The 27,865-nt window shown below is 39.2% G+C and overlaps 1 protein-coding gene across 2 annotated transcripts; it reads left to right on the forward strand.

Annotated features, from left to right (window-relative positions):
- The first annotated feature begins 359 nt into the window (after nucleotides 1-359).
- On the forward strand, nucleotides 360-27,725 carry LOC306847925 (uncharacterized protein). 2 transcript variants are annotated; one of them, XM_079382172.1, is made up of 7 exons: nucleotides 360-791; nucleotides 16,603-16,826; nucleotides 20,501-20,558; nucleotides 21,732-21,765; nucleotides 22,093-22,670; nucleotides 24,404-24,538; nucleotides 24,850-26,627. In XM_079382172.1, the coding sequence occupies exons 2-7, from the start codon at nucleotides 16,693-16,695 to the stop codon at nucleotides 25,402-25,404; spliced, it is 1,494 nt and encodes a 497-aa protein (XP_079238298.1). In that variant the 5' UTR covers nucleotides 360-791; nucleotides 16,603-16,692; the 3' UTR covers nucleotides 25,405-26,627. The 2 variants fall into 2 exon arrangements, with proteins under 2 accessions (XP_079238298.1, XP_079238297.1); XM_079382171.1 differs by having other exon boundaries at nucleotides 363-791; nucleotides 21,732-21,819; nucleotides 24,850-27,725.
- Nucleotides 27,726-27,865: the final 140 nt, after the last annotated feature.

Below are 27,865 nucleotides of genomic sequence, written 5' to 3' on the forward strand. Positions count from 1 at the left end.
ATTTACACTATTCCTGTGATGGCAAAGCTGGATATTCAGCCATCACTGGTCTTCAGTGTCACATGGTCCTTCAAGATTTGTTTTTATTATCTGTTCTGAAAACAGCTGTGTTTTTTTGGTGAAAGCTTTTATATGAATATTACTGTTTTTACAGTATTTTTGATTAGATAAATGCCTTGGTGAACAAGAGAGACTTCACTTAACTGAGACTTGGTGTGACTTTCAAAAACATAAAAAATCTTAATCATTCCAAACTTTTGGCCAAGAGGGTATATATATAATCAAAGTAGGATGTATCATGGTTCTACCAGTACTTTCTGTACTGTTCACCCACTGGCTGTCATTCCCAAACTGTCCGCGTAGTGGCGCAAAACGCGAGCTCCAGATGCCAATGGAGTGGGCACCGCGCTGTCATATGCTACTGTCGCCGATGCTCGAGACAGGATTGAGGCTTGAGGAGGCTCTGAGGCTCAACGGAGGCAGTCGTGACGTGGTCTTGATATCACAACCGAGCCGAGACTTGGAATAACTCAGCTGTGCGTTTGCACCTTTCGCCTCGTGAGCAACGCGGCATGCACAGGAACAATGGGGATGGTCAGAGGTTGCGCTGAGGACGCCAGATGCCATACCACACACATGTCCTGTTTAACATACGAATCCAGGCTCAACGCAGGTTATTGATTATGCTTGCGGGGTCCGACCGGGAGCCAGACGTTTCAGCAGCAGCAGAGAGAGAGAGTGCAGCGAGGTGGATGCTGCGCGGCGACGCGCCCCCCGAATCCCTAAACTGAGTGAGTATCTTTAGCAGCATCTGTATAACTACGCGTCTAATTGGCATGCACTTCTGCCTACGTGCTGACCACACAACGGACTCCTGTATTAAACGCATAGCAGAATGTATAGCATGATCGTTTGCTGTTGGACGTGGGAGCATCACGCGTTCGGTTTATATGGGATTAATGACTCGCATCATATAAATCAGACGACACGTGTGCAACAGCTTCAGTGTAGCCGCATTACCCTTTGTGATTCGACGCTTAATTAAACGATTTATAAGCAGGTTGTGGCACACTTTCTCACTCAGTGGAAACCAGCACTGCTCGATATCACATTTAATACTGTGAATTATGGAATCAATTAAGAGAACAGTGACATGGCCGCTCGTTTATTTGTTTCCCCTCATTTAAAAGGGATTTCAATGGAAACCTCTTGCCGTCTGCTGTGGGAGCTGGCTTCGAGGACGCGTCTGCACTGCGCGTGCATTTCCACTTTGATTTTGAGAGATTATTTCCAGAGTGCATCGGTGATTGGCGGGACAATACCCACGGGAGCAACGAATTAACTTACTCGTGCTGAATAAGAGGTCGACCGCTGCGGGCCATAACATATCATGCATCCGCGCTACACATCACATATGCGAGCTGGGAAAACAATGGTGTTGCATACTTGACAAATACAGTAACGTTAGTCTATTATTTCAGGTCTAACAGCTCACGTTTTAAAATTCATATCGGCCAGGCCGAATCAAAATGTATTCTGCTAACCTGTTGTCTGATTAAACCGCCGCAGTAAAAGCAGACTGAGCTCCTGTCTGCAAAAAAAGGCGCAGCACTTGAATGATGATGTATAATTTGGGCACGAGACGACTCAATAAACGCACTGAACAGGTTAGGGCGGCACACGCAGTGATTTATTGTCGCTCTTGCCAGACAAAACGTAAAAGTCTAAACAGAGCACGAATTAATTATTCCATATAGTCTGTATTTTCGTTCGTGAATATGATTCGTGAAGATGAAGTGATTGAACTGTTTGTTTACCCTTATATCCATCCACTGACTAATTTTATTAACGTCGTTTAGTGCTCGACTGCTTTCCTGACTGACTAAAATACTAGCCAATAGCATTCGAGTGCGGCTTGTGAAAGAACATATCATTGGTCGAATTTACTGAACGATTCGCTGTTTTGAATCGGATCTACTCAGTGCGGATTTTTTTTCGTAAATTAGTTAATGTGAGTCATTCTCGTTCAGATAAGGCGTATAATGATTCAAATATAATAATATTTATTTAATAAATACATATTTAATATTTTCAAGTGAATGCTCAAAATACATTAGGTAAAGTGTATACACTTTAGTACATTAGCTAACATTAACTATTCGAACCTTATTGTAAAGTGTTACAATAATTTGTTATTAAAGCTTATATATGTTAACAAAAACACTGTTAAATTAAACAGAAAAGCAAGCAGGTGTGCATGATTTTGCGTGGCAGACAATACAAATAATAACCGTTTCCTTACCTAAATGCTCCGTTTGGACCAGGCTTGGTTGCAGAATCACATCTGTGCTTCTGAAATTATTATCTTCTTCTATATAGTGTAATAGTTAGCTATCTCTGTTGTACGTGGCCTATTGTCAAGCATGAAAAACACAAGTTCTGAATATATTATCATATACAGCATGCAAAGAGTGCTCCCTTTAAATTGATCAAACACTGTCACTCATTCATCACGATCTCACAAAGTTCCAATGAACGTCACTACACGATGAAACTTTTTTAATGTCTTTGTTCAAAAAAAGTTACGAGCATAGAACTCAGCACTGGACAAAAAACTGTGACCGGAGAGATGAGTGCGTGGATTCCAACCTAAACACCTCTGATTGGCCATTGCGTTTTAGAAATCAACAAACATGTCTGTGATTGGCTACATTGCTCACCTCTGCGAAAATGCTTTGTAAAATCATTTGACACTTATATTCTTGACACTGTGACTGAACTGTTGGCGAAATCTATTTTGTTATGCTATTATTACGAAGAAAACAGACCCTAGACCAGGGGTTATGGGCAGCTTTTCCATCTAAAAGCAATGAGTAAGACTATTATACACGCTAAAAGTTTTATGAGTAAGACTATTATACACGCTAAACTCAATTCTGACCGTCCCCCTCAGTCCGAAGCGGTGGCACAGGGATCAGGGATGTGCCCCCTCTGGCGCCGGGCCTGCTGAGGATGCTTCTTATATGAGTGAGGGTGCTTTAATATATAGGCTATATGGCGTCTGTTTATAATCACTAAAAAGCTGTCACTCATCTTCAGTTCATATCTCACAAAGATAGCCTATCGCGTCTACACTTTGTTATAATGAGATGATTTGTGCTGAACTTAAACGCCTCTGATTCAAGAAATCAAGTGATTGGCTACATTGCTCAACACAGCACAAACACGTTGAAATAGAAATTGGTCTCCAGAGGGCAAACCAGCTTTAACGGAGGGTGCTATTGATTTCACTGGAGGGTGCTTAGCAGATATGATGTCCCCAACCCTGAGCATCAGAGAATGCAAGCAGAATGTTCTGTAATGTCCATTCAATGAAAGAGAAATCCCACATTGGCTCACATGTGATTCAGTGTAATGTCTGGAGTTGGGAGGGGTAAAGAACTGTTTTCTATTTACAGTTTTGTTTTTTTTTTGTCTAAAAAGAGGCAAGAAGGCTGCACTGGTTGGAATCCCTGTTATTACAGGTTATAATATATAAGCTCATCTTGAAATTGACAACTGTCAAATTTAATCTTTTAGAAAAGCATTATGTTCAGTTCTTCTGTTCTGGAAACCTCTTACATGAATCACACACACCTTGTTTTGTCACATGGGAAATGTGTTTTCGCTGTACTCAATTTCCTGAACCTCTTGTTTATCCTGGGGTGGCCTACGAAGTGAACAGGGCCTTCAGATTTTGAGAGAAGCATCAGAGATTTGCTGTAGGTCTGTGACGGTGTGATAAGGCCCTGCAGGCAGACATCCATTAAACTTGAGGCTCTGCTGATGATACTGTGAACTGCAGAGAGGTTCCTTCTCTCAGCCTTATCGTGGAGCAGATGAGTGGTCATAGCACCTCACAGGAGGAAACATACAGCCTATACTTGAACATATGTGTGTGTGCATATACGTGCATCTGTGTTTGCAGGGCTTTTAGACCTGCAATATCTGCCAGAAGTGCATTTGAAACCAAATCCTAATTATTTTACCCAATTAAATCATCTATAGTTACAGATTGTGGGAATGAATGTTTGCTGACTTGGCTTGAGAGTTATGTCCTGTGGAAGAGACCCTTTCTGATCAAACCAGTGTGATTCAGCTACTAGCAAAACTACATTTCAACAGTCTCTTAGCGAGAGGTCAAGAGGTCTTTGTCTCCTCCAAAACATTTGTCCACCCTTATGTCATCCAAGATGTTCATGTCTTTCTTTTTCAATCGAAAAAAATTAAGGTTTTTGAGGAAAGCATTCCAGGATTTTTCTCCATATAGTGGACTTCAATGGTGGCCAATAGGTTGAAGGTCTGAATTGTCGTTTCAGTGCAGCCTCAAAGGGCTCTACATGATCCCAGCTGAGGCCAAATGTGTGACACTAACCATGTGTGACTTTTCCAATGTGATTGCGTAATGCGTGATGATGCGCATGCGCATTGCAGAGCTAGTGCAAGATGAGCATTAGTGATTAAAAAGTATATAAATTTACATTTTGTTTTTAGAAAATGATTGATTGTTTTGCTAAATAGCACCCTTATTCTTCAGATGGGATTATGTAGAGCCCTTTGAAGGTGTATTAAAAATGCAATTTGGACCTTCAACCCACTGGCCAACAGTGTAGTCCACAATATGGAGAAAAATCCTGGAATGTTTTCCTTAAAAATCTTAATTACTTTTTGACTGAAGAAAGAAAGACATGAACATCTTGGATGACATGGGGGTTAATAAATGATCAGGAAATGTTTATTCTGGAAGTGAACTAATCCTTTAATGTTTATTGCTAGAAAATAGCAAAATCACTCCAATTGGGTTTTAAACTATATTTAAGTATGCATATTTTTTGGTAACAGGGTATAAAATAGGGCTGGGTATTGTGACCAATTCTGCGATTCGATTCTTATTTTTATGGTTTCGATTCGATTCGATTCGATATCGATTAGCTATCAATATTTAATTTAAAATGTTAGTTTTGCAGACATGGGATCCATATTTTGATATAAATGCTGGTAACTGAAACTCTCCTACTTAAGTTTATTACTGAAATACACATCTACATTAATAATAGGGTGCACACAGTTGTTTTTTTTAGTGGAGCAATTCGAAAGATGGTGACACCTTCAGGACAAGAGGTGAATATTCATATCCTCTTACGTGAAGCACGTGCATTAAGAATCGATTCGGGGATTTCCCGAATCGATATCGTTGCGTTAAACTGAAGATCGATTAAAATCGGAGAATCAATATTTTTTACCCAGCCCTAGTATAAAATGACAAATAAATCTCAAGGTTACACACATCCTCTCGCCAATCATTTGCTTAAAACAAAAGAAAGAGTTTCAGACCCTATTTTTTTTTACCATGTTCGTGGAAAGTGTCAGATACACAAGTGAATTCACTCCAGCTACTTAATTGAGCCAAGACGGTTGTTTCCTGTAACCCATTTAGGCAAATTTCATGAGTAGAGTTACAGTATGTTGCTCTAAGCTACAGTTAATGGGTGTTTTGTTTACGTTTTTTACAGTGATGAATTTACATGACATTTTCTGAAAAAAATTGAGTGATGTTTGCTGGTGCACTGGGTGGTTGTTAGAGCATCTTTAGAATGTTGCTAGAAGGTTGCTTACTGCTCCAGGTCAACACTGCTGACCCTTAAGTTTGATCATTATATACGACTCCTTCAATAGGATATTTTTCATCATTTTTATTCTTACTAAGCAAAAGTAAGTGTTATTTCTCTTCAGCTTGGTAGGAGACAAAACGAAATACAATGACCCCTGGAGCCACAGTGCAGAGCAGATAAAAAACATGTAACAGACAATACAACTAGGCAGTCCAGTGGACACTGTAGATGTAAATATGAACACACACTGCAGCTGTTCTCTGAAGTGAGTTCTAGCATTAGCTGTAGCATGGAAATAGTAGCAGCAGTACAGCTGTAACTAATAGTTTCATCAGTCAATTATTCTTACTTCTGGAACAAGTTATAATCTTAGAACAAAGCAGTTATGTAAAGGTAGCGCTGAGGAGTTTGGCTTTAAGGATGTGTTTGTTTTAAACTCAAGACAAGATGACAGAGGACACCCTGTTTTACCGCTTGCTTGCGAATAAATCATTGAACATCCCTCATGCTAACATGCTGCTCAGAGGAGACTTCAGGGCTGTTCACACACACACACACACACACACACAGATTTACAGCAACAAAGCAGCAGGAAGTCATTCATTTTCTATGAGAGTTGGTGATTTCTGACGACACAAACGTCGGTGACAGAAGTTGAGCGGAGTGCGGTGTGGTTACGACTACCAATGAAAGAGCAGATAGTAATTAGCCCACAACAGTTACAGATATAGCATAGGAACAGCTACTAAAAATGCGGTTTTGTTTCATATATTCATTTGTCATTATAATTTTTGTAGTTTATATATTATATCATCTTGGAAATGGCCCATGCTTTCTGTTGATGTAGTATGGACAGAAAGAGAAGGAAAAGAGTGAAAAGGGGAAAAACGAGAGGGGGAGGAGGCGAGAGAGTCATGTCTCGGGGGTTTGGGGGGACGTGCCAGTTTCTCTCTGACTGAAATCTAGGGCTTCACAGTAATTAAAACATGCCATTCCCCAATCTCTCTCTGTTTCTCTTTCTTCTTCCCTGTTCCTGAGCTCCTTACAAACTGACACACTCTTTCTCTTTATTTCTCTGGGGAAGTAATTGACTGGAAAATAGAAGCTGCTATCTGACACAGAGATGGAGACCTGCCATTGTTACGTGATCTGATTTTGTTTTTGTTAAAGAAACAAGATTCATTTCAGACACATGCAACCCATAATGGTAAATAAATTAAATACAGAGAACCTCAAATAAAAACCTGGAGTTTTTATTTAACTTTTGACCTGGAGTTACTGGAGTCTGGACATGCTGAGGCTTCCTGAAGGACTCAAGAGACCTGTAAGCTTTTGTTGCTTGATATTGCATATCTGCAATGCATAAAACAACCGCTAGGGAGCAGTAGTTTAAGCATCCGTCCTTCGGATGAGACGTTAAACTGAGGTCCTGACTCTCTGTGGTCATTAAAAATCCCAGGATGTCCTTCGAAAAAGAGTAGGGGTGTAACCCCGGCATCCTAGCCAAATTTCCCCATTGGCCTCTGACCATCATGGCCTCCTAATCATCCCCATACACTAATTGGCTTCATCACTCTGTCTCCTCTCCACCAGTAAGCTGGTGTGTGGTGGGCGTTCTGGCGCAATATGGCTGCCGTCGCATCATCCAGGTGGATGCTGCGCATTGGCGGTGGTTGAGGAGCTCCCCCCCCTTCTATGTAAAGCGCTTTGAGTACCCAGAAAAGCGCTATATATATGTAATGAATTATTATTATTATTATTATTATTGGATTTGTAGAGATGTATTAAAGGAATAGGTCACCCAAAATTATTTTGTCATCATTTACTCATTCTCATGTCGTTCCAAACCTGAATAAGTTTCTTTCTTATGTTAAACACAAAAGAAGATATTTTGAAGAATTCTGAAAAACCAAACAGTTGTTGGGAACAGTTGTAAGGAAATAAATATTATGATGATGGTCCCTATTATGTGAATAGGGACCATCAACTGCTTGATTACCAGCTTTCTTCAAAATATATTCTATGTTCAACATAAGAAAAAAAAAAACTTGTACAGGTTTGGAATGACATGAGGGTGAGTAAATGATGACAAAATTTTAGTTTTATTGTGAACTATTCCTTTAAGTATGTTGGATGGGTTTGGATGGTTAGCATAGTTAGCCCCTGCTGTTATATATCATAACTAAACTAGTCTCAATAAGGATATTTCCTCAACATATATACTGTTTATAATTAATTACATTATAGATTTTTTACATTCGCCAATATTAAAGATTTTTTATTTATTTATTGATGATTGTATATTTAAATGTACTAGTAGGCCTAATTTCTGAGTGAAAATTTACACCCTTTTTTTTTTAGCTATCACATAGTTTTTGATGTTGTATTTTTATTAATTTATTCAAAAGTTTAGTTCCAAAGTTGAGACTTTATTCAATAAACCCTGCTAACTTTATATCATCATTTCATCTCCTGCATTCTGTGGCTTCACGGCTTCCACTGTGAACCTCTCAGTCTTTTAGTGAGCTGGTTTTAGATACCAGACAAAACTGATATCTTCTGCTTGCATTAATAAATATTTATGATTTGAAAGTTACACAGGTCTGTATCAGCCAGAATGTTAATATTGCTGCATCTCTACCGCATCACCAGCATCACCTTTTAACAACATGTTACACATTTTTACTGGCTAAATTAATTTATACTGTAGTCATGAAGTTGTAATAATTTCTTGTACTAATACACCAAGACTTCTCTTAGTAGCTTTCTAGAGCTACTAACAGAAAGCTACTAACAGAAGTGCGTGCTCTAGTCTAGAGGGTTTGTTTCATTTAAAACTGTGTGGTGGACTGAAAGTCTCCAATTAAGACGAACAGGATGTTTTCGTTTTGCATGGTCACATTAATCAAATATGAAATGGTAATAATTTTGAGGGGATTGTCCTGGGTATCCTAAATAATAGAGCAGCATTAGCTGATTTTACCAATTAAATAGGATTTTGTCTTGCTCTAATGAGTTGGTTTTCAGAAAGGCAAATTAATCAGTCTGAGAATAAAGACAGGGACTCAGTATCAGAGACAGGCTCTGCTTCTTCCCAAACAGTATCTGTGTAATTACACAGGAAACAAGCTCTTTACTGTTTAATTAGCCCAGCAAAGACAAGATGTAGATTTAGCCACAAACTCTTCACACTTGCCAAGTTCAACTCGGTCCAGAAAGTGTGATGGGAATTTAACTGTGCTATTTGTGAGAGATAGTTGAATTTGAACTTTGACAGAACACATATGTGTGTGCATATATATGTGTGTGTGATGACTAAAAGAGCCTGAATCTCGTAAACAACATAAGGTCCAGTCCACATTGCAGCTTATTCTGGCCAAGAACCGCCCACTTAAGACCAACATGCATTGATTATACCACAATAATTGCGCCGTCTAGTTGCAGACTAGAAAACAATAACAGTTTTATCATTTATGGCTGTTATTAATGGAAAGACTCAATGTAGTAAGCCATAAATCACACTGAAATGCAGCTTATGTTCTGTAGATGCAGAATATGGTAATATGTCAGAAAGATCAGCATCTATAATACCTTTGATTGGGTTTATGTAACAGTCTAGTTTAGTCACATATTCACATGTGGTAAACAGCACCTATTGTCAGTGACTAGGACTATTTTATTCACCCAGCTCACGCTTGCCTAGGTCTCTGCATGAAAAACTTCATTATAGGGAATGACTTCACAAATCAATAGGACTAACATGTGATTTGGCCATTCGGTGGGGTGAAACACAGTCACATCAAGCTCCATCTGGCCTCAGACTAATGATGTGCTCATGACAGAACAATCTCTGATGGAGCTTTCAGCGTTGTCCTCGCCCCTTTCTTTCCGGAAACACACAGGCCAACACGTACTAGTACAAGTTTGCAATGTGAAGGATTGTTTTGCTTTTGTTTAAATAGTTGTCATTTAGCAAATACTTTATATCTGAATTATGACAAAACTCTTCAATAAAAATCTAAATTTTTGTCCTAGCTACAAACAAGTTGTGACAGGATATTTTGATGAGTGTTTGGTGTCAATTTTTCCTGCATGAAGCTAGGAAGCCCTGCCCACTGTGACATCTCATTGGTCCAAATTCTTCCTGCTCATACAGAGTTCTTTAGTGCCAGCACACTTTTAAGCGGCATTGGTTGGTACTGTAGAAATATTTTCTTCATTCATTTTTCCCATAGGGATTTTAAAAAGTCTTCGTTATAGCATTATAAACCATGAACCAAGGTGAATCACAACAATACAAACTTTCATTTGGAGCAAAAATGTTTTTGAAAACTGGCCAAGACTGTGTACAGGTTTAGCGAAGGAAAGAACCACAATCCCATGAAGCATTGTGAATAACAGTTAAATGAAAAATGAAAAATATGTGAAATATAAAACTATTCATTTAAAGTTAATTATAGAGAAACAGTACATTTTAAGTTTATTACTAAATATGCAAAAATATAGAAATATAAAAGTATTCTGAGAGCGTAGGAATTTTGTCAATTTGCTGCCTGCGACTCTGATTGATCGGTGGTATATTTTTGCACAGAATCATGGGTAATGTCATTTTTCAACACATATTCCACATATTACACACAATTATTTTCAAAATAAGTCTAAATAATGCAAACAGATGGCTTCAGCAAAAGCATATGCCACCAATTAACAACCTCAGAGCTCACAACAAGTCTGTTAAAGGTTTATACATTATCGTTAAAAAAAAGCTCACTGTTGCACTCTACTGCACATCAATTATGTTCTGATTGATTGTGATTGTCTCACAGTGCACAGCAGTTTCATTTTCAATGTGGAAAGACAAACTTCTTGTCAGTGAAAATTTGTTGCATCAGACCTAGTTAGGACACAGTGCTATATGGCTGAAGGGCATTATGGAGATGATGATTTTTGTAACTGTGCAGTTCATCAGGTACTTTCACATGTGATTGGGAAACTAGAACCAAGAAAGTTGAATTCATAAGCCATTAGGCTGCCACCAGCAAATTCTGTCATACCACTGCAACCTGGATAAGCAGCTCATGAACAAAATTTAGATTCACCTGCAATTAAAATCACAGTGGGATTTATTATGGTCATCAGTGTTTCAATATCCACGTTTGTTTATTTTGAGTAACTCAAATTGTGCTAAAAACAGGCAATCTAGAGAAAGAGAGAAGCTTTCATTCATTTTGTATTTAATTTGTCTGTAGGCATTAAAGATATGAGAAGAATGTCATTGCCAATAATGCGATTTGAAATATGCCATGGGCACTCTAGACAAATTTTGAGTAAAACATCTCATACTATGATTGAATATTAGCAATAGTTCCTTGCAAAACTGCATTAAGTCAGAATATCTATTGTTACTTTCAAATAGCCTGACCCTTTGATGCACCACAAGAGTCTGGATTGAAGGATTGAGAAAGTGAAGGTGAGAGACAGCGACAGCTTCATTAACACAAAATACACGCAGTTACCCCTTTTACTGAGATGTTGGGAGATATGGTGCTAGCCTATACCAACAACACTACATCAGGTTACTCTAAGCATAGGTGCACATTTTTGGAGGTTGTGTTAGTGTATATGTATTTAATTTTGCAATAAATAAATAAGCACACACGCACATGCATATGTGTTATTGTCAACTAAATCTGTTAACTAAAACTAAAATGATTCAAAATCATTTTCTAAAATAAAATAAAAATATTAGATAAAAAAATGTAAAATTAAAAAGCTTAAATGAAAATGAGGTTTAAATTGATGTACTGAAATTCCAAACATTGAAATAAAAACATATAAAAGCTAAATATACATTTAAAAAGGCAAAAGATGTGTATACCTATATAAATAGGTCGTATTCTCTTGCAGTGCCAAGTCCTGCTGTGATCATTTACTGCCACCATGGTTAGTTGTTGGTTTATATATCAGTTTATAGCTCCAGCGCCAGGCTTTTGCTCCAGAGCGGCTGTAGGTTTTACCTTTGTCCATTTGTCCAAATAGCGATAAGTGCAGATCATGACTAGTTTGTTTTGGTCAGAGGGAGTAAATTAGGTTTTTATTTGACTCCAGTGGTGATCCTATTGTAATATTCATAAATATCTGTAATGTGAGAGTCTGGATGCGTGCCTTAGCCTAGCACAGCAGTTTTCCTTACTAAGCTGGCAGCCTTTGACAAACACAGTCTGTGTTTTCGGTATATAAACAGGGAGTCAGTGCATGATGGATCCACTCATTAATCTTCAAGCATGTTTTTTCATTGATGCATACTCAAGGGACCTATGTACAGTTTAAAAGGGGTCACCGGGAATTCAGGTGCAACTCAGGGCAAGTATGCATGCGTACTACACTTCTGACAACTGCATTTTAATAAAAAGGCCTTTTTTCATGCTGACAAAGAGCAAGACACAATGAAAGCGATTTTTTTTTCTAGCATTGTCCTAGTGTTTCGACACGCTGTTGTTTGCTTGTGCTTGTGAGGTATTTTTAGCTGTTATCATGACTCACTACTTCCCTTTGATAGTACTAAACCAAGAGCCATAATAATTAAAACTGGGCTAATTCCTTATCTGACAAAATCCACATACTTCATCATCTCATGCTTATAGTCAGAAATAACTGTAGAATTCCTTGTACCGCCACCAGCAGTACAAGTCTTCACGTTGAAAAATAAAGACTGGATTGTGTGAGCAAACAAAGGTGACTGAATGATTCAGGACTCGCTCTCCATTGAAAAGCATTGGCCCATTCAGAAGATTTCTGATGTAATGGAGAACATTGGACAATTGGAGAAGTGTACGCAATCAAGTGTGTACTACACATTTGGCTCATATGGGTTCAATTCAATGCAGCTGTTCTACTGCACAGTCATCTGCGATGTTCCTTATAGAGACAAGAAGAGCATATATATATTCTAATTTATTCAGTATTAAAGGTACATAGTGTGTTATATATATATATATATATAGATCTATATACATACATATATATATTGTGACGGGGTGGAAGAATCACGCGACAAGGAGAGCTCAAATAAATACCCCTATATTTATATATTTATATAATTATATAAATATATAAATATAGGGTGGATTTATTAATAATAATGGTGCTGAGTGGAGTGTGGATCGCTGAAGTAGTGCGGTGCTCTCCGTGCGTGATTTCCCTCGGTGCAGTGCTCGTGGCAGGGCTGGATCGGTCACATGCTGGTATCTGAAATCAGCACGCGCTAGCACGTTAATTCTCAGCTTTGTGGAGACCAGTCTCACCATGTGTTAGCCTCATGCGGCTTATATGGCTGCGGGCAAATGGGCCACAGGTGTGGCCGATCCAGCCGTGATTAGCGAGTGCAGGTGTCTCGCTTCTTTCTCCAGGGCAACGCTGATGAGTGCTAGAGACGCTCGTCACAATATATATATATATATATTGTAGTGTTTGAACCGATCAGACACACATTTATTCATTATATTTAATAATGAAACCCTCTCATTCAACAAACAATCTGTGAGGGTCTATGGACCCTTCCCCCGAGAGAGCACCCTAAAGTGCTCAGTTACCAGGGAAACCATCTGATAAGACTGTTTTATTGCTCAAAAGTATGTGAGATGCAAAGTGAAGTAAGAACAGACCCTTCTGAAACCCATGCAATGACTATAAAAACAGAACTTTCCTGCTTTTACTCATTTACAAACCTTTTTACGAATAAACATGCATCCCAGGACAGTGTGTGTATGAACTGTCTTGTATAGTGTCCCTTGCATTGTATTTTGTTGTATGCCTGCTTTATGAGTGAAGTACTAGTTAATGTAACCCCACCTATATTGTATCTCCTACCAAACTAATGCTCATTTGATGATGCACACTTTGGTGTACACCACCTCCTCATAGAATACTATATATGTTTGTAATTTAATCAAAGTATAGACTACCAGAGCCATTCGAAACATGCTCTCAGACAAAGGGTCATAAAACTCCCCAATATTTCCAGCCTCCCGCTTGGAAATTCAGCCTTTCTCATTGGTCAAGCCCATCCTGAGAGGTGGGACACTTCCCTTACTTTTAAGGGCTCACACACAGGTCCGTGCTCTCTTCTGCTAAATCTCCCAATTCCTTCCTGTGTGGTTGGACTCACGGAGAGCCTGAGCCGGTGCGGGCGTGCCCGGCAGGCCCCAACATATAGAGCCGTGTGCTATCTCCCTAGCCTGGGGAGATGGCTCTTGACCACAAAGAGTCAGACTAACACCACTGGAGTTCGTCTTCACTCAACCTTGGAATTCACCATCATGGAAATGCCCTTGATCAGACATGTCTTTCTCCCCGCTCCTGGTAGCCTCTGCATCTTCATCTCCGGATTGCGTCCTGCAGTTCCACTGCAGCCCACAGGACCAGTAGGCCCCATTTTACATCCAGCCATGTGCTTATCTAGGAGAGAGAGGACTCTCTCAGTCACCACAGAGTCAAGAACAACCTCAGAATTTCAAGAAATTGCAACTTCAGCCATCGAATGGAACCATCCAGACTTTCTTCAGAGGCTTTACGAGACTCTCGTTCCACAGTCAAATGCACTTACCCTTCCCATGTACCACGTATGCATGATTTTGTGTGTGTTTGTGTGTGTGTGTGTATATATATATATATATATATACAGTGCCCTCCAAAAGTATTGGAATGGTTACAAACATTTGCAAATATGATTAAAAGATGAATATGGGACAAAACTACAGAATGTCACATTTTATTATTAGCCGAGTCCATCCCACTCATTGATGTGAGCATAAGTATTGGGACAGTTGAACATAAGGCAGATATAAAAGATTAAAAGCTATTATTTAGTTGCAGATGGGTGTTTTCGGTTATTGTCCTGATGCAATATGAAGCACTTCCCAATGAATCTGGTGGCATTTTCTTGAATATTGGTAGGCAAGATGGTTTTGTACCCTTACAAATTCATTCTGCTACTGTCATCATACATTAAGTCATCAGTAAAGTTGAGATGGCCTGTTCCAGAGACAGCCATACATGCCCATGCCATGACACCACCTCCACTATGCTTTACAGATGAAGCTGTATGCTTGGGATCATTTGCAGTTCCCTTTTTTTCTCCATATTTTTGCCTTCCCATCACTTAGATAAAGGTTCATCTTTGTCTCATCGGTCCATAAACACAGTTCCAAAACTCTTCTGGCTCACCTTTGTGCTTGTTATCTTGCCTTTCTATTCTTGGTGCTGGTCAGAGGTTTGCATCTTGCTGTGTAGCATCTGTAATTCTGTGTCAAAGTCTCCTGAGGACAGAAGATTGTCAGAGCATCACCCCAGCTTTCTGGAAGTTGTTGGTGATTTTACAGACACGTCTTTTAGGGTTCATTTTCACAGCTTTTATGATTTGTCTGTCATCAACTACTGTTGTTTTCTCAGCCAATCAGGTCGTTGTTGGTTGCTGGTGTCACTTGTGGTTTCCAAACTCTTGATTTCTTCATGCCCTTTGTTTTTGCTGGAGCTCTAATTGACTTCCTCTTTTCTTTTAGCATCCAAATTGCTTGCTTTTCTCTCGAAGTCAGCTCCCTCATCTTCATCCTGGTTTGTGTGTGTCATCATCGATTGCAGGATTCAGAATGCAGAAGTAATGGATATAACTGATACGACACATTCCCTGCTTTTAATATCTGAAGAAGTAATGCAACAGGACACAGCTGATCACTTAGAAAGACCTGTGAGGCAACTGTTCCAATATTTATGCTCACATCAGATAGAGGGATGAAACTCTAAAAGTGCTGATCTTCTTAGCTGGTAAAACATCTATGTGTTGAATCAATCAATAAAAAATTTGACATTCTGTAGTTTTGTCTCATATTCATCTTTTAATCATATTTGTAAATGTCTTGACTCCACAGCCAACAGAGCAATTTTGTCTTTATATATATATATATATAATGTTTGCATATGCAATGCATAAAACATTTATAGAATTTCAGATGATACTGCATAATAGTGTATTGCAATATACCAATGTGTGATCATATTCATTTCTGTGCTAATTAAAACATGGCGCATTAAGATGCACAGTATCAGGTTGGACATTGTTGCCATTAGTTTCTACATGTTCATCACGGCTTGCCAGGGGCCTCCAAAGCCTCAAGCTGTGTGTCCTGACACTGTCAAATGAAGTTTAACACTTGGGCTCCTGGCGAATACAGCACAAGCTGACCACATTGGCCCCTGGGACCCATGGCGCATTTAGCAGTAGCTGAACACTTGGACCCCCGAGCCCTGCGACACTTGCAGTGTGAGCTTACTATGAAAGGATCCTGCTACTATTTTAGTCATCTAATGTTATTCTACTAAATCAAGTGTTCTTAAAAACAATGTAATTTAACAGTTGGCAGAGCAAGGGGCAAGACCATGAGTGTACTGTCATATACAATAGAGAGCAAAAGCTAGCATTTTTTCCTAGCACTGTAACTGTTTAGAAAGGGGCTTTAAAGTGAAGTGTAAAAGCTCAGCCTTTCAGCAACTGCCTTTACTGTCGCTTTGTTCATGGCGACAGACAGGTGAGGTACCTGATGCTCATGAATCTTTGCATGAAAAGTGCCCCCCAGTCTGAGACAAATGATTCCACACAAACACTGAGTGACAGTCAGTGGGCAGAAAATGACACACTGTGGGAGAGAAGAGAGAGAGACCTGCAGGAGACGCACATGAGGAGAAAGACAAAATAAAAGTACAAGAGTGAGACAGAGAGAGAACAAGAGAAAGTGTGGGGGAGACTCACTCTCTGTCATTCATTCACACTCTAGAGAATGGCTGCAGGGAGGAACGAGAGAGTATGATTCGTTTTTGTTATCCCTCTGATGGGTGAAAAAGGCTCGTTTTACAAAGCAAAGGAACTGATTCTAGCACCTACACTTTTCTCTTTCAGATCTTGTGGACAGTGTTTAAGAGTGTTTGTGCATATGTGTGTGCCTGTGTGAGGGAGAGCGTGAAAGTGTGTGTGTGTTAGCACTTCCACATGGCCTCCATGCAGGACGGGGTGAACTTCTCTGCTCATCCCTACGGCAAAGTACTGCTGCTGGGGGCCATCGCCGCCGCCTCAGCCTTCGTTGTCACCATCCTCATCGTCGTGCTATGTGTGGGCTGCCAGAGGTGAGTTGCACACACAAACATGTGCTCATATATAAAATGCTCTGACTGCTCGCCCTCTTTGGTTGGTTGGAGTTTCTAAAATGCATAACTCATCCTGCTTTTGTGTTGCGGACATAATACCTTAAATCATGCAGCTCATTGATGAGAGGCTTACGATTTTTCCTGGTGTACAAAAAACAAAGCCAAATTGGCGAAAGACTTCCATAGACTTACCCTGAAGGATTAACCCCAAGCATAATAGCAATCATCTAGAAATGCTTTTGCAACCACCCAGAACACAAAAGAAATCAACCATATAGCAACATTCCGGTAAACTCATAAATATGATATTGATAATTTGGCTCTTTCATACACTACCGTTCAAATGTTTAGGGTCTGTTTTTTGTTTTATGGAATGTTTCTGAAAGAAGTCTCTTATGCTCACTGTAAAATACAGTAAGTTATATTGTGAAATATTATTACATTTTCAAATTTTAATGCATTTTAAAATGTAATTTATTATCTATATGGCAAAGCTGAATTTTGACAAAGCATTACTCCAGTCTTCAGTAATGATCCTTCAGAAACCATTCTAATATGCTGATTTGGAGCTTAAGGAATAGTTCTTATTATCAGAAAACAGTTGTGATTCCTAATATTTTTTTGTGTACACTGTGTTTTTCAGGATTCTTTGATGAATAGAAATTCAAAAGAACAGCATTGATTTGAAAAATGAATATAGTTTAAAAAATTCTTAGAGATCTCAAACATTTAAACAGTAGTGTACATACACAAATTGAGGATAATATGCAGGATAAAATATTAAATATATTTTAACAATATTTTAATTCAATATGCAGACTAACAGTCTCTTTTAGAGTAAGCATTCTCTCAGAACGCTCTAGCAACGGCACCAAAAAAGTGCTAAAAAACCACTCAGAACACCATCGCAAACGCATAGCAACACCCTGGAAAACTCCCATAACACTCTATCATCATGGCAATGAGTTTTGCAAAGGCAAACACCACTGAGTTTTTACACACATAAAAATCAGTCTTGGAATTCTGTATACAGTTGACAATATTTTATGTATTTTCATTCTGTGCTAGAGCCATTTTTTCTCCCAGCCCATTGCATGAAATAAATTATAAGACTGGTAGATCTTAACTTCTGAGGCAGGCTTTACTTTAGTATAGTATTTCTGAATGAAGAAAAAAATGACACCTAATGGCAGAGATTTTGACCAGCATGCTCACACCGAGCTAGCATTCTCATACTTGTAACAGTGTGCTTTGCACTGGAAATCTTCATACTGTCAACATCGCAGAAAATGCTCCTGTAATATGAAGCTACACATCCCACTGCTGCCGTGTGTGTGTTCCAGGATGAAAGCCAGCGATCACCTGTCTTCTCCCATCAGTGTCACTACGGCCTTTAATAGAGCTTATTCAAAAATGTCATTGAAGTTCATCCACGCCTCTTTCGTGCTCACTGTGCAATGGTGGGGACATCATTTTGACATGGCAGTGATGTTTAAACAGGAAGTGGCTGTTTTTTTTCTCTTTTCCATCTCTGTCTCTCTTGTTCCACCGATGATAGCACAGAGCACACTGTGTGAATGCTAATGTCTCATTTTGTCAAAGCACATGATGCATCTGGTAGTGGGAGGACAAAGAAAAATATTAGAGGAATGAATACTATTAATACTAATAAAGATAACTTCTTAAGGTCAAACTTGCTGGAAAAATATTTATAGCTTGCAAATGAATACTGAACACTACCGTCAAAGGTAAACTCAATAGTTCACTGAAAAAATTAATAAAGCTGATATTGTTCACAAAACCAGTTGGAATGATTAGTTGACAAATCAGGCTGATCTAGTTCTCAGTAGGTGTGTTTCCATTACAGATTGCAAACTTTTTAGATATTATATAAATGCCGATAAACTTGTGAAATGATGGCATTTCCATTAACCGATGTTATGCAAATGAAAAATATTTTTTTCCTCTCGTGGTAAGTCATAGTTATGGATGTTGGTAGGTTTAAATTTATTGCAGCCACTGCACTAGCCATTATCTTTAATCAAAGGAGACGTAGATGTGTATCTTTAGCGAAGCAGTGTGGAGAGCCGCTTCTGAAATGTGGCGCGGCACGGCTGGTATAATCACAAGCATTGACTAGAGTGGCCACAATCAGCTCTGCCGTAATGCACTGCAGACCTGTGCAGCATAAATAAGGGGTTATCCAAGCATTAATGGCAAGGAAAGCCCCTAAATTTGAGAGTGAAATTTTGAGAGATTTTTCTTGCTAGGACAGTGGCAATCAACTGTAACAGGAAGCGGGTGGGAGAGAAAGAGAGGGACAGGATTGGGAAAGGTCCTCAAGGTGGGATTTGAACTTGAGACACCTGAAGCGCAACTACGCCATATGTTGGCACGCTACCCATGAGGCTATCGGTGCCAGCAGAGACTCACTTATTCAGTGATTCTTTTGTAGTGGTTAACAGACCACTGATGTGGAAGATTATAAATTTTGGCCTATTTGTCATACAAAGCAATGAAATATAGTGCGTTAGTACTATGGGCCACTTTTATGTTGCTTTTGCATCATTTCTGAAGCTTGAAATCTCCCATTTATTGTAACTACATGGTAAATCAGAATTTTTATTTGGGTGAACTGTCCCTTTCCAGGCCAAATTCAAGCTTATACTCATTGACCTTCCACATCATTTATCACATTAATTAAATCTGAAATATTCAGCATAGTATATTTACTAATGGGTGTAAGAAGCTGTACTTGTATACTATATATTTATTTCAAAAAGTTTTTGAGAAGGCTAGATGTTCTTGTGATATTATACTAATGTTTTTTTATTCGGTTATGTCTTAAAAAACAAATATCAGTGATTCATGGGAATCTCAGTAATAGCTTTAGTACTTTACAAACTGTATCCATTTCGCTCTCCTGGTCGGCAGATTTCAGATACCTACACTGTTCCTGTAATCTTATCAAAGCAATGCAAGCAATCAGAAGGGAATGACTGACATGTTTTTTTCAAGGATAAACAGATGTCAGGTCAAATTTGGCCGAACATTCTGGGCAATGTGTCTGGATCAGGGCCCTGTGTATGTGTGAGAGAGGAACGTTTAGATTCTTGAGTCACTGACAGACATGACCGTGTACTTCTTGTCCTCTCAAGAAGAAAATAATCCTCAGCATCCATTTAGCTATTTTAGTGATGTTTGAATTGTATTATGTTGATTATTTGATTGATTTCTTTGTGGCTGAGTTTTGGCCTGAACACCGTTGTGCCGCAGTTACTCAGAGGCCTGTTAATCATCCAGTGAAAGCCTTCTGTTGTTTCAAATGCCAATCTGGACTCATTTTGAGGACAGTACATCTTGAAAGCACTTGCACAGTTACTTCTGATCAAACGACTTCACTCAAACGGTTTATAAAAACAACTGCCTTGAATCCTTAGAGTAGCCTAATTGAATTGAAATGTGCATTTTCTTTCTGAACAAGACAAACAGTTGGAGCTACTAAAGTAAATTGAATCAGGGGCTCAAATGAGTCAGCGCATTCAGTCTCCATAAATCACTGGATAAACGGAGCATTTGAAGTTTGAACCTAACGTTCTAAAATTCTTGATTTGGAACAGCGTGGTTTACATCTCGCTGATTGTGTCTTGCAGGAAGGGGAAGACGCACAATGGCCCTGGAGAGGAGAGGAAGCACAGGCTCATGGACATGGTGAGCATTTTGTAGTCTCTTTTCTTCTGCTACCTTTTTTTCCAATTTTCTCATTGGGTGTCATTCACTAATAATTGCACATAGCTTGTACAGCCATTTCTCAAACATATGTCCATCCATTAAGTTATCTATTAGTATATACACACACACTATATATAGCCTATTTCTGTTCAGTTTTGGGTCAGTTCGTGTTTTTTTATTTATTTAAAACAAGAAGTTTCAGTGCCACACGATTCTTCAAAAATCATTCCAACATGCTGATCTGGTGCACTGGAAAATTTCTTATTATCAATGTTGAAATTTTTTTGTTGACATTTTTTATTTTTCAGGATTCTTTGAATAGAATGGAAAGTATAACATTTATTTTAAATAGAACTCTTCTGTAACATTATACATTTCTTTACTGTGTCACTTTTTAGCAATTTAACCTGTCCTTGCTGACTAAAAGTATTAATTTCTTTAAAAAACTAAATCCTACTGGACCAAAACTTTTGTATTTATATAAGCAGAGAAAAAAAGGATAACCTAAAGTAATCTTCATAGAGATTTTTAAGCACAATGATGTGAATGAAAACCATTCTTCTTCCAAATAATTTCCCTCTTTTTCTCTGTATTTTCTAAGGAACCCAGGTCTGGGCTCAGTTCCATGTCAGTTCAAGCAATTCATGGTTTTGTTTCAGGATTTAAATTCTTCCCTCACACTAGTTTTCAAGTAACAAATTGAAGGCTTCTCTTGAATTTAATTAATCTTCTTAATCGTCTCAGTGGAAATAGATCTGACCTAAACTTTGAATGGATCTCTTAAGCTTTGAATCTAAAACAAAAGGATTTGGCCCATTTCACTATTTTAGCATCCCACGTTGTATGACACCCTAACGTAGATGTATTTTTTGTCACCCAGAACATTCCTCAACTGTTTTACCCTGATTTTACCTTGGATATCAAGCAGTGATGGTGACCCAGCACAGTACACAATAATATAAATAACATACAACAGTAAGAAATAATAATTTAAAAAATGAATCTATTAATATTGCCATGTACTTGCTTGACCAAACAATGTGTCCAAAGTAGGTTGAATAGGAAAATTGAATTTCTAGTTGTATTGGTTATTTAGTTGTACTGTTATTTTTTAATACATTTTAATTAGTTTATCTGTTCATCTGTTTTCAGAGTATACTGCGACAGTCCAAGCTGACCTCCATCAGTAAGTCAGACACCAAGCTTCATGAGATGAACAGACTCAACTGCAATGGCAAGAGTATGTACTGTACAATCACATCTCTTAAAGCTTGATAGTCTCTAGTTCCTCACATATACTTGCAGTTCGGGGGGAAGGTCTGAGCATGGTACCAGCTATGTTCCAGGAGTTTCCATAGGGGCTATTAGTAGATATCTATCTATATCTATAGTGATTGGCATGTGTCTGCTGCCCTTTGCCTCTGCAGTTTCGAGCAAATCGTTTTATTGTCTCTTTGAAAAAACAATGGTTTTGCTTCTCAGATTTTAGTTTATATTATGTTGCTCTCTGTAGAATCTTCTAAGAAGAACCGTCCCGCCAGCATGGATCTGCTCCTACTTCCTAGCCGTCGCTCAAACTCCGACCTACGTTCTCAGGGCCGCCAGCTGCCTCAGATCCCCTCTGGTGAGGATGGGGAACACACGTATGCCGAGGTGGGCCGCCGCTCTTCTCCCACACGCGGTTCTGAGGATGCCCGCTATGGAGTTGGAGGTCGAGCCGGAGAGACGGACACACCCGCCCCACCAGCGGTCCCTGCTAATACCCCTGCTCCACCTGATCCTGATGGGGACTGCTTGGAGGGTGGGATTCCAGAGCCAGAGACCCTCCCCCAAGTGGTAAACACACCCCCTCAACCACAGGAAACAGTGGAGTATGCTTGCATCAGAAAGGTCCGGAGAGTGGACAAAGCAGCCCAGAAGAGGGACAATGGGACGGAGACCGAGGAGGGGCTCGGACAACAACAACGACACAGCAGTGGGGATATTCGACATGCCCCGCCCACTCACCCAGCCCCACCTCCAACACACCCACACAGTCAGAAGATTCCTAGGAAAAACATGGAGGCCTTTAATCTTCCAACTTTCCCAAAGGTATTGTTCTTTCTGTCTATCTATCTATCTATTAATCTATCAGTCTATCTATCTATCTATCTATCTGTAAGACCTATAAAGCTTCGTAAACCTTTTTCAGAACCTTCAAACTAAACAGTTCACAGTTTACCATTTGAAACATTTTTTAAAAATTACAATCATATAGTCAGTGTCGTTAGCCTCATGGGCAGTGCACAGACATATAGCACAGTTGGGCTTTGGGCGTCCCGAGTTCGAGTCCCTGCTTGCAGAACTTTCCCGATCCCGTCCCTCTCTCACTTTGCTTCCAGTCTAGCTAATGTCAATACTCAATTCAAACTCTGTAATTCAAAAACGGTCATTTAAATGGTATTTTCAATTCCATTCTGAATGGCGCACTTCTTCACATACATTCAGCGCTCATGTAATTCAGTATTTCATAGCACTGCAATAGCACTTTCAAAAGCACTACCGTGGTGCTTGAGAGCATTGTTGCTGAAGGAAACTATTTGTTCTTTCATGACTACTAAAAGCCTTCGACTCGCTGTAATTTCCGATTTCCGCATGCTGGAAATGGCTTCCCCTATTTTTGTGTGCCTCAGCACTAATGTGGACTTGCAACTAAAGTGGATCTGTAATTTAGTACACTGCCAGTGTACTTCATTATTTTCTCTGTGAGAACACTGTCCAAATCAATGATACTTGCAAGCGTTTAGTGGTCCACAGCATTCGGGGTGTTGCACACTCACAGGCACTTCACTATGGGGATGATGCAACCAGCGGAAATGCGGAGTGAAACCTCTCAATCACCAAATCCCAGGCAAACAGCCTGACCCAGAAAATGGGCCAGTCCTAATGGAAGACAAAGTGAATTGCTATGGTGAATGAAAGAAGCTACAACAACATTCTAATCCCTGCCTTAAAAATGGCACTGTGACACACCCCATTGCCCACCTTCCGTTTCTCCTGCATAACAATGAGGAGAAAATGCACAGCAAGCATCAGCCTGTTCCCTTACGCCCGAGTACAGGAAACACATTAAGCTCAATATCATTAGATGCAGAAGATGGTTAGACACGAGGGCAGACATTAAGAGGGGGACGGTAGCCTGATTGTGCTACATAGGCTTATTTTCAGGGAGAAGAGTTTTTAACTGACTCCTCAACTGGTTAAATGTATGACTGTGAAACTATCTAATATATCAATATATCATCTAACGTTCTATTAATCTATCATCAAAGGTGACTTTTTTCAATATAATAGAAGTAAATGATTGAATCGGTTGATTTGGTTCACAAAACCAGCCTGAATGCTTTGTTCACAAATTGGACTCATCCAGTTCTTGGATGCGACTTATGAGTGACTAACACTTCAATTTGTTTCTCACACAAAAACATCAAGAAGACTAAATATTGGACACAGGTTGTATGGACAATTTTATGGTATTTTCAGACAGCTTTTGCACCTTTTGAAGCTTCCATTTTGAAAGCCCCTTTAGTCTTCCACAGAAGAAATAAACTCGTACTGATTTTAAACAACATGAGGGTGAGTAAATGATGACAGAATTCATTTTATGGGTGAACCATTCTTTTAAAACTATTGCTTTAAACCCCTGAACTGCCCTTGGAGGGCATTGTTGATGCTGTTTCATGATGCTGTTCTACTCAGGTCTATTCTCCAGTGTATATTGTTTAAGATGGCCCCTTAAAAGTTAATATTATATTTATTCTAGTCAATTGTTTTTAATATATCAGGAGGCAGTGTTTATGGGAAATGGAGAACAGTACATATGGAAACCTCCGGAAGACGATGACGTCATCTTCCAGCACAAGCAGATGGGTATACTGAGCTCTCATGCGGAAGAGAATATGGCAGCATCTGCAGCAGGGGTGAGTGTGCAGTTAGTTTTCCACAGTCCTGAGACACATCCTCTATTTCTCATTCTATGTAGTCAAAATGTCATTTTTGAAACATTGTCTGTGAATGATCCCAGAGTACTTCCTTACCCATAAACACTATGTCAGAGTTAATCAGAAGCAGCTGTAAACCCACAAATGTGTATTCTTAATAGGCCGGATTGTTTTTGTTGCATATCAGACGGCGGGAACTGGAAAAGCAAACTTTTGGAGTTTATGATATATACACAGATTTTCCACTCATGAATATGTTTCAGATGGTTTGTCTCTCTATTATCATGTAGATCACAGAGATGTATTCGAAAGTCTGCAAATCGGGCAAAAAGAAGCGAGGCATGCCTGGCTCGCCCACCGCGACGAGGGACATCAGCGGCTATAGGACCTTGGCTCGAGGTGACCGTGGTGAGCGTGACGGGGGTTTCAGTGTGGTAGTCAAACCCCAAACGTGGGCCCCACAGGAGGGCAAAGGCACGAGAGCGCCACCTGGCTGTATGGAGGACCACTGCTACGAAGCCATCAGCACTGAGGAAACAGACCTGGCTTACGAGACCATGGAGGGTGGGGGAAACTGGAGGCGTGACAGGCCTCCACCCAATGCCAGTGCCACCTTGCGGCCCAAGCGGAAGCGGCCCCAGCAACCCTTGCAACAACCACCGCCACCCCCTCCACCCCCCCAGCAGACCCCCAAACTGCAGCATCTCCCAGCCAAAACAATGCTAATTCCCGGGGAGAACCTGTACGAGAGCATCCCTGACTTAAAGCAGGGCTCGACAACCTCCAGCACAACCACCATCTTTACTTTTAATGACGGCATGGAGATGTATGTCACTGGCCTGTAGGGAAGGGCACTTTCCTCTCTTGGGGCTTGAATCTTGAATGGGGACATGTGAGCGTGTCGTAACCCAATGGGATACGCGCATTGTGCCACTGCTATATATTTTACATGGGTTCCAAGTATTAGTTGAGCATTAATTGAGTTTTGTAAGTCTAGTTAAAGGTCAGTATTCTAGTAGCACAAAACGATAGAATGCTTACGTGAAAATTCAAATGAATTGATTTCTCCTAGTCACATGCCTCCATAACGAAGAAGAAAAATAGTCACCAGCCACGACATATCACAACAGATACAACATATCACACCCGACAGTAGCATTCCTATAGAGGAAATTCTTGTTTTTTGTCATTACATGCTGTAGTTAAGGACAAAGTGACCATCGGAATTGCAGGTCAAACTTGAATTTGATGCCTAGAAAATCCCAAAGTAGAAAAAATAGAGCACAAGTATTAAAAAAGTAACTTAAGAAGCACAGTTTAATTGTGTTCCCGTGGCCCTCTGAAAAGAAGAAAAAATTATAATTTGGTAGATGCCCTCAGCAAAGTACCGGTTTAAAAAAAAAATGAATATACAGAAACTGAACATTATTAGAAAGCCAATCAAAAGCTATTGCCAAGCAAAATATCATATATTGACAAAAGCCTTTATTTAATCTGTTCATAGAAGAGTTAATCCTATTTTAAAATGGCTAAAAGCTATCTATTGCCTAAAAGCTTTAGGAAACACATGGCCCTATTTTTGTAAAGTCAAAGCCTCTATTTATGTAAAAAATTAATCATCATTTTAGAGCTAAAATAAAGATTCTAATTTGATTGTTCAAACAGATCCTGTACGCCAAGAAAGTATTTTCTTATTAAGCACAAATATCTCATGCTTAGCATGTCGTCTGTCTGAGACAGTGCCCTTCTGAAATTGAAGAGTACTAGGTTTAAAATCTGTTAAAAGTAATAGATGGTAAATTGCAATTGTCAATAAAGCAAGATCATGGAGAGAATTAGCAAAAGCTCAGGGACAGTAAACAAAAATATTAAATAATTGCACACAAAATGTTATGACATATCTCGCAAGAGACCCCCAATGTCTTTTCATGTTATTTTCTTGTTTTTGGTCATACATCAATTCAAACTGTCACATAAGTCACCACAGCACTTCAATGCGGTAAAGTAAGTGTTTTTCTTTGTCAATACTGTTTATGCACTTTGCCTGATTAAAAAGATGCATGCTTTCAAGAAAAAATACCCTTGTGAAGGGATAAAAAAAAGAAAAGAAGAAAAGTGAAACTAGCACTGTCCTGTGGTATCAGAGAATGGTTTATTTCTTGCTGTTGTTGGTGGATTGTTTGATTTATATGCCTTTTTCTTCATCTGAGAAAGAGCACAAAGTGAATCGCTTCAGGACTGAGGGAGACCAATGAGGACTCGAGGAGGACTCTCTAAATAAAAAACTGGACAGTTAGGAATATAACACAATGGGTCAGAAGAAATGTATCATAGACAATCCCTTTCCCCCATCATTTCAGAAGCAGTCAGGATGTCCATGTATGTCCAGATCAGATTGAATGGAATCGCATACATTAGATTGTTGCAAAAATCTCCTGTATGTTACATGAAAATAACGGGAGATTAAAAAAAAAAAAAAGTTACAATGACTAAGCGATTTAAAATTAGTGTATGTTGCCCTGTAAGTCTATGGGAGGGGGGTTTGGGGTTTTATGGCCAGAGTGTGACGAGTTTCACCAGTGGACAATGTCAAAATATCTATGATATGTGGACTATAGCCGCTGTCTCTTGGTGTCTTTGAATCTGATGCTAATGTGATCTGGATTAAATTATCCCAAATGGCTGGAGCACACAAAAAGGGGCTCAGGTCAACTAAATATAATCAAACCGCTTGTCTAAGCCCTCGTTGCTATCAAATGTTGGTGCAATGTTGTAAATATGTTACAAGAAGAATTACAGAAGAAAATGGGGGGAGGGAATTTGCTCTTGATGTTCCTTAAAGTATTTGTTTCTTTCTGGTTGTCCTTTTGGAATGATTTTTCTCTGGTGAAAAATTATCTCAGCAGTATCTCTGTGAGTTTTGATTATGTGCTTTGGGATTTTTTTGTTTTCCACATTATTTTAGCTATACTGTGTATCTCAAAGACCAGTTGAGTTTAGTGTGGCAGCTAATGTTGTGCGTTTGCTTATCAAACAACAGGGTGGTGTGTATTAAAGCTGTGTAATTAACTACTAATGTGCAAAAGATTGTAATGTTTTTATATCAAAATGACTATTCATAAAATGTCGGGTCAAGTTTATACTTTTTTAAATAAAGTAGCACTTCAAAAAACACAAAGCATATAGCATTTACATAGTGTTTTATCGCTCGCAATAAGCCATTTATTAATTCTCTAAAGAGACATACCACTAAGTGCTCAGACAATCCGAACTCAAAAAAAGTAACAATTTAACAAAGGTGGAAAT

This window comes from Barbus barbus (genome assembly GCF_936440315.1).
Source record: "Barbus barbus genome assembly, chromosome: 28".
Lineage (NCBI taxonomy): Eukaryota > Metazoa > Chordata > Actinopteri > Cypriniformes > Cyprinidae > Barbus > Barbus barbus.

Coding starts and splice junctions, on each gene's coding strand:
- LOC306847925 (XM_079382171.1), top strand. CDS start 16,693: ATGGCCTCCATGCAGGACGGGGTGAACTTCTCTGCTCATCCCTACGGC. Junction 22,671..24,403: donor ATCTTCCAACTTTCCCAAAG/GTATTGTTCTTT, acceptor TTAATATATCAG/GAGGCAGTGTTTATGGGAAA. Junction 24,539..24,849: donor TGGCAGCATCTGCAGCAGGG/GTGAGTGTGCAG, acceptor ATTATCATGTAG/ATCACAGAGATGTATTCGAA.